This window comes from Bidens hawaiensis, unplaced genomic scaffold, assembly GCF_021521415.1.
Source record: "Bidens hawaiensis isolate Kalapana, Puna unplaced genomic scaffold, B.hawaiensis_p1.1 tig00026179_1, whole genome shotgun sequence".
NCBI classification, from domain to species: Eukaryota; Viridiplantae; Streptophyta; class Magnoliopsida; order Asterales; family Asteraceae; genus Bidens; species Bidens hawaiensis.
The window spans coordinates 12,620-20,803 of record NW_027494206.1 but is presented as its reverse complement, the minus strand read 5'-3'; the positions used below and the strand labels follow the sequence as shown (position 1 = coordinate 20,803).

General features: G+C 35.8%; 1 protein-coding gene across 3 annotated transcripts; it reads right to left on the bottom strand.

Moving 5' to 3' along the window:
* Window positions 1-2,755: 2,755 nt before the first annotated feature.
* Window positions 2,756-7,740, bottom strand: LOC143572960 (uncharacterized). 3 transcript variants are annotated; one of them, XM_077057971.1, is made up of 3 exons: window positions 7,378-7,740; window positions 7,058-7,347; window positions 2,756-3,650 (listed from the first exon to the last, which is right to left on the bottom strand). In XM_077057971.1, the coding sequence occupies exons 1-3, from the start codon at window positions 7,678-7,680 to the stop codon at window positions 3,209-3,211; spliced, it is 1,035 nt and encodes a 344-aa protein (XP_076914086.1). In that variant the 5' UTR covers window positions 7,681-7,740; the 3' UTR covers window positions 2,756-3,208. The 3 variants fall into 3 exon arrangements, with proteins under 3 accessions (XP_076914086.1, XP_076914087.1, XP_076914085.1); XM_077057972.1 differs by having other exon boundaries at window positions 7,058-7,344; XM_077057970.1 differs by having other exon boundaries at window positions 7,058-7,740.
* Window positions 7,741-8,184: the final 444 nt, after the last annotated feature.

Sequence of the window (8,184 nt, the reverse complement as noted above, 5' to 3'; positions counted from 1 at the left end):
GATTCAATCAGTCCAATATCTGATTAGTACATAAGTTCATAATCATTAACCAACCTAATATTATGTTTATAACCTTTGCAAAATACTTAGACGAGATAAAGATAATGAGACGATTAGACTTTAGACAAACAGCAAACGCCGAACAAAACACCCTCCAGTCCTCCATCGGCGTCGGATCCAGCCTCCCTGCTCCGTCCTCCTATACGCAGTCGCTACTCCTCAATTAGATTTTTGAGTTGTTCACTGAAATCTGAATCTTAATGCCATTAAACTAATAGTTGTTATTATATGCTTAGTTTAATAACTAAGGGTTAATTGTTTGATTGTTATTTATGTTTTGTTGTTATGTATATGTTTAGTTTTCTAAAATTCAGGGTTAACTGTTTTATAAAAATTAGGGTTAATTGTTGGATTGTTATTTACCAAAGGCTCGGATATATACTCGCATTCAGACCAAATTTTCTTATCGATTCTTAGAGACGGCCTTGATAAATGGAGAGAAAAAAGTTAGTCCTTAAGAATCCAAGGGCGCCATGTGGCTTCATGAGACGGCTTCGTGATATTATTTTATCATTTGGGCAATGGTAGTTCGAATAAGATAAAATGTACTCTAACAGAGCTTACTCAAACAAAGATAAACGGTTGAACCATACATTAAACTTAACAAAGCTTAGCATGATGCAATATGCATCCATTTGTTGCAAAAATGTACAATATTGTGACTTATACTTTTCCAGTGTGTTCTTTTATTACCACCTCACACCTTGATTACTATCTCACCCTAGGTGTGTTAAAAATATCTGAATTCATATTCGCATTTGAATTATCCGATAATTCGTATAAGAAAATTCGGATTCGGATAGCATTTGTGGCATTTTTTGGATAGTTCGAATATCCAAACTATGCGAAATATAAATATATATTTTTTTATTATATACCCTAGATGTAACCCTAATTTCAAAACAAACATAGCTTTCATTCTTCCCGCAGTTCCCTTCACTTTTGGTCTCCAATCTCCATCTTTGCTCTCTTTTTCCTGTCCATCTACACCACTGATGGGTTGCCTTTAGAGCAGGCAAAACTCCAAGAAGAAGACAAAGGACTTGGAACAATTTTCTATATATTTCCTTTCAATGCAGACACCTTACAATATATAAATGAAAGTTGAAACTAACAACACCTAAACTTAAGCATAAGTAAACAAACGTGCAGGTGGTTACCCCACTAGTCTAGTTAATGCACGCAACATGGAATAGAACAAAAATAACTAAATGCAACGTGGAAAAACAATTTAAACTGTCTTGACTCCTTCCTTTTTACTCGGCTGGGTTGCTACCGGGTCAAGCCTCGGGTCAGTTATGGGTCGGGTCTCCTGGATCGTATCAACCACCTCCACGGCTCCAATTACCACCTCCGTCCTCCGGCACTCTTTTGTCACCTGTCACCACCTTTGTCCGCCACTTTCACTCTTTCGTCTGCACCAAATTCACCACGGCTCCACCATTGTTTCTCCATTCTCTATCTCAATGATGTGTTTATTTTTAACAATGGATTGTGTGTTATTTGCTTGCTTGTTTGTACTTTGAACAATTTATGTTGAGCTAATTGAATTGGATAACCCTATGCTATTTGCTTGTTTAGGCTGTTGGATTGGAAACTTGGTTGTTAGGTTTTGTGTGTGTGTGTATTCAAATTTTCTTTTGGATATTTGAATCTCTATATGATCGGATATCCGAATTTTTGGATTCGGATAGTGAAATCAACTATCTGAAAGGTTCGGATATCCTGTTTTGAGCACCCCTACCTCACCCTACCCTTAAGTCGGAGGGTGGTCGTAGTCGCTACAATCCTTGCACTTAACTCACCAACATTTATTCTGTTTTACTACCATCACTTTTATAACTATATATATCAATATATGATATACTTACTATTAGGCTTAGGTTGTGTGCTGTGGTTTAACTAACAAAGACTATTTAAAGTGTCACGTCATTGTCATGTAGACGGTGAGTTTTAACTAACCCATCAATTAACAAGCGCGTTGTCGTTTAACTGAATTTAAAGAAAACAAAAGTAACAAAAAAAGTGATTGGTTGCCTTATTGAGCGTTAAGAGGATGGCACTGGAGAGTAAAATGGGTATGGTGCCGCCATGTTTATTTTTAGTGTTGTGGTTTGGCAATGTGTTGGCTGCTGGTGGGGAGCATGGCGCCTCCCATCACGCTTATTTACGCCTCCACATGGGGTGAGCAAAAAACAATTAATCAAAGTAATTGACAAAGTAGAATCACCATAACCACCTTAAATTAATAACCAACTGCTCGTTTTTGCTTCTTTTTAAACCAAAAATTACAATTTGACTTCGGTAACACTCCGTACCAACATGGAACCTAATCGAACCAAAAATAGCAACTAGACCGCACTGAACCTGGAAACCAAACATGGTGTCTGAATGTTTTATTGTTGGATTTATAACCCAAACTCATTATTTTAACAAATTTCAGACTCAAATTCATTATTTTGCGCAAACGGTTTTGGGGCCCAACATTAAAACCAAAACCATACGTAAAACCAAAACCATACGTAAAACCAAGAAAGCAAAACAGATTGACCTAAAACCTAAAAGCTAAGCCAACCTCAACAAATCACTATACAAACTCCTGGATGAGGCTAACTGTTAGTGTTGCTTGATCATACCAGGACAGTTTGTTTTGCTGGGTTGGAACATAAGTTACTCGAATATTCAGCACTACAGTGACACTAGTTTCGCAACATTTCACGTCATTTGTGAGAATAAGTTGTCATAAAACATATAGAACTGCTAAACAGACCATATAAGCAAGTTTTTCACCATGGAAAACACTGCTGTTTCAGTAGTCCATAATTGATGTAGACAACTAACACAGATAAGTTTGTTACAAACATTGGTATTCGACCTACAATCCTTAGTAATGTGAGGTGATAAAAGGTCTTGACCACTAAAAAACACATGCCTTGTGCATCACCAAGAAACACCAAGGGGTGATGTGCAGGTGAAAACAATGGTTCAAATGCTTCCACCAGTCCCACATAAACAACCCCAAAAAACACCAAAAACCATGTTCCAAACTGAATCATGTACAAGATTTTCACATGGGTTTTTCTAAAACCTGACTTCGACTTTAAATAAACAAAAATAAAAATAAATATAAATATAAATATTAAAAATATCAGCTTCCACCCAAAACTCTCCTCAAATCAGATTTCTGTACAGCAGAAAGCCTTGATGGGTATCTGACATCAAACTTGATCCTCAAGTTTCCTTTCTTTCTTGGATCTTTTGAAATTGGCATTCCTTCATTAGCAACCGTTAGTTCATCACCCGGTTTCACCATTTCCATCACAGGAATTGCCAGATTTCTTCCGTCAAGAGTTGTGAGTTCAACCGTCTTCCCGGTGAGAGCTTCCAATAGTGAGATTTCTTGGTTCATTACTAAATCATTACCATCCCTTGTGAAAACATCATGCGGTTTTTCATCTACCACAAATATTATGTCGGCTGCTATCACACCGGGTTCTTGATTACCCTTCTCTGGGAATGTAATCTTTGTGCCCTTTTTCCAACCGGGTTTTATTTCAATGGTTAAGATTTCCTCCACGTTCCGAATCTTACTGCAATACAAATAATATTAATAATAGATAAAAGCCTAAAATGTAATTCAAATTGATAATAGATACTCTTTGTATTTTAGCAGTCAATGTTAGTAAAAATATGACCAGAGATGCCTAATGTGGAAGAAAATCAACAGTGACTAAGCATTATACTTTAAAGTATAATTACTACATACTATATAATCCTACCAGAAATTTATTTCCATAAAATACCAAGTGTATAGAGAGAAGATTAAGCTCGAGAACTTTGAGAGGAATAAAAATGCAAGATTGCGCTAGTTCAAGGTTTATTTTTGAAACCTGACAGAAGTGATGTCGCTGCTTGAGAGTTTTAAGAGAAATAAAACGCAGAGTTGAAGCTATATTCAATTACAGTAGAACAGGAAAATGTACGATCAAGATTGAGTTAGTTCAAGGTTCAATTTGAAAATTCATCACGAGGATGATGATGTTTGAAAAGTTTAGACTTTAAAGTAGAACAGAAAAATGTACAATCAAGATCTTGGTTTAAAAAGGCGCTCCGTTTTTTTAAACGCCTTATTTTACATAAGGCGAGAAAATACATGTGACAGCCTGATCAGCGGGTGAGGCGTGAAGCGTTTGAGGCGGCGCTTCATGTGATGCAATCTAAATTAGATTGAAAATGTGACTGCTTGGGCCCATCTGCTTAAAATATTAACGTTGGGGCTCATCCATAAAACATTACTCAGCCGTATTATACGTATTATATATATTTATCACTCTATCTTCAATTCCAACCACTCTTTAATTTTCATATTCAGAGTTTATCTTCTCCAAATGTCAACCTTCTAGACATTTCAACTTTCAAGTTTATCTTCTCCTCAGTTATTACTCCCATCTTTTTAATCGGTTCAAACTCTCCTAATTATTACACATATGTTTATGACTTAAGAGGTATTTTTCTTCATTATTACTTTTTACTATACATTTATACTCTCTTTTATCATTAAATGTTTGCTTAATACATTTTTAATTTTTAATCGGCTCGTTTTCTAAGAATGTAAGTGTTTTGCAACTTCTTAGTATTTTTTTATAATGTTTAACCTACATATTAAGTATTCATGTTTGGTTTACAAATTTGTTTTATCTTTATGATTGATTAACAACTAGAATATGTCATGTATAATTAATTTTTAGTACTTTTTTAAATTGAGCGCCTCACATACGTGAAGCTCTCGCTTCGCGCCTAGCGCTTATCGCTTCGGCTATTTGGAAAACGCCTCGCCTCGCCTAACGCTTTTTTAAACCAAGAATTCAAGATAAGTAAATTTGGTTGGGGTGTTAGCATTTAGTAATTAATGTTGAAATATTAATGCGCACGTGTTAATTTAAGCTTACATGAGCAAGACTATACAAAAAAATCCTTGAATTAGTGGACAATCTGAAAAGGCTATGAAACCCAGTCAAAGATTAATTACTTCATTGAAGATATATAAGTAGACATGATCAAATTGGTTGTGTGTATGCACTTAAAAGTAAGTAAAGAACAATGTCTACTAAAGACACAATACAATTTGCATTTCAGAACTCTTTTCCAAAAAAATAGGGCCAGTCACTTGTATGATCATGTTTAACAAAAAGAAAAAATGATGCTTCATTTTTCAACACGTTTCAGCGTTTAAGGTGCTTTCCAATAAGTTCACAAGTTAAAAGATCAAATCGTGTAAAAACAGGGGAGTTAAATATTCTGTTGATTGTTTGCATGAGTAATAAAATTAAAGTCAGGAAAATTATAAAAGCTAAAATGAATCAGAAGGATACAAACTAATACAGATTGCGAGAAGATGGCATTCACTATCAATTAAACCATGATCTTGTATACTTCTCTATAGTATTGTGATTAGTGTTGGTGCATTTGAACCAAAGCGTATATAATAAAGCTAACAAAATAGAAAATACTACAATGAATAAATTTACTGCAATAATGCATTCCTAATCAATGCACTTCATTATTGTTTTAAGTAAATAGATCTTAACTGCTATACTAAGATAGAGAGCTGCATTCCTAGATTACTCCCAATTAATAACTAAAATAACTAAAAGTGTTTATCCATAGCAAGTTCCGGCTAAAAACCATCTTGCGTCAAGTGAATCTAAAGTCGTTTATTCGCCTCTCAAAAAACTTGATTAATTCACCCATTAACTCTTTCATCAGATAGGGTACAAAAGATTGGCCAGTCTAGAAGTAGAATGGCTACAAGTCCAGCTAGATGCAGGAACATAATACTTGCATCTAATAATTGAATCCAAATTCCCGACCTACTTCCTAACTTGTTACATATATCCAATTAACCCTAAATACTGACACCAATAACCTGTTAGTAATCTAACAACCTAAAAGAAATGCAATAGAAAAACAAGAATCCCAAAAGTTGCTAAAAGGGACTTAACTGATTGGACTTTATGCGTGTGATTGTGAATTTATATTTATTATTCTGTGAAGAAATGATTTTAAGGCTATATGTTTTTATACATAATGCATGATAATGGTTAAGTGAATAAATAAAATAAGTATTAAAAAACAAAAGCCTTATAAGAAGACCACGTGGCCAGTGCCCTATTTGGGAAGGAAAAAAACTAACACCTAACCTGTCAATTTTGAAGCTTAACTACAAGTACCTACACTTAGATAGTACACTGCAGATGTGGCGAGTATACTTTTATCAGAACAGATTTTTCATTTGCTACTAACAATAATTTAAAATCATCGCACTTACTTAGAGATCAGTTTTTAGTGTTGTACACTTTCCTAAAATTACAGAGAATACTTAATCTGATACTCGATCTTACAATCTACGTGTGTTCATTGTGTGCTTGCCTCAGGTAAGATGCAAACAACCTTTACTCAATGTCTCCACCACCTGATAAGCATAGCCTAACGATGTATTTAAGAATCAAAAACTAACCTCAAATAAAACCACGATACGCTGAAAGAGTATTAATATATTAAACTCCAAATAAAAAAGATTACTTGCACTATTTAGTACCTTAAAAAACCTTTCATTCTTTGACCTAATCTTTTCATCATCCTTTATTCCTTCTTCAAGAAACATTACCATGTTAGCAGCATTACCAAAGAACCTCACAAGATTCTGAGCCTACTGTCGACTCGACTCTAGCCACTAAATCCTGAGTATTTAAGGATATGAAAATGTGTCGACTGTGACAGTCACCGACAAGCATCCACATTACTTGAATTGTACCAATTGTTCCTATTATTAACCTAAATTTTTCCAATACTGTACACAAAACATATAGCACGAAAAAGACTTATTGTTGCTAAATTCATCCACAGAATAAATCCAAAGCAAATAACATCATATACCACAAATGCATAAAAAAGTAACCAAATTTGAACACACAATAATAACAACAGAAAGGCGTACCCGGAGGAATCGAGAACGGTCCTGGAGATCTTAATCTTCTTCTTAGCACCCTTATACAAATCAACCAAGCTACACGCCAACACATTCTCCACCGCCGGCGCCTTCTTCACCGACGAACCCGAACCCGAACTCTCCCCACCATTCACATTATTCCTAAAATACCCCTCCTTAAACCTCCTCCCACCACCACTACCCCCACCCCCACCATCCGATCCTCCAAACAGCTCCGCATATATATCCTCCGCATCCCTAGGGTTAAACCTAAAATTAGGGTTTGGATGCTGCTGCTGCTGCTGATGACCATTACCGTTACCGTTAACGTTATTATTGTAGTAATTGTTGGAATAGTATCCACGGCCGGAAGATGAGGGCGGCGGCGGTGGGACTTGGCCGGACTTGAGGGCTTCTTCGCCGTAGAGATCGTAGATCTGACGCTTCTGAGGGTCGCTGAGGACGTCGTAGGCTTCTGAGATTTGTTTGAATTTGGCTTCGGCTTCGGATTTGTTTTTGGTGTGGTTTTTGTCCGGGTGCCAGATCATGGCCAGACGGCGGTAGGCTTTTTTGAGGTCTTCGACACTGGCGTTACGGTTCACTTTCAGGATGTTGTAGTAATCGATACCCATGGTGGTATGGTGTTGTTGATTGGTTAGTGGTTAATTTGTTTGGGGTTTAATGCAGCAGGAGACGTGTTGGTGAGTTTGAAGAAGAAGATGAAGCAATGGCCATGGTGTCACTGTCACGCATCAACGTGGGTCCACACGTAGTGTATAATATTTTATCTATTTTTATTGTGGGTTATTTAAAAACGGAATAATGGTAAATGCTTACCTTTTTTGCCATTTTATCGTCTTTTAGAATTCATTTTTAGAAAAAAAATAAAATTTGAGTTATGTGTAGATAGATAGATAGATATAAAGGGGGTGTTTATCGGTTCGGTTTTCAATTTGTTTGTTTTACTAGATTCAGTTTGTGTTAGGGGATGGCATATAGCCTTGTTTTAGCTTTGTTTTATGAGCTTAAGTCATCCTATATTTATTTTTTGGTTTTGTGTGTTCTTTTATTTTTCTTCCGTGATGTTGTATTTGCTACCAGTCTACATTTTTACAAGTTTTATGATACTGGTAGTT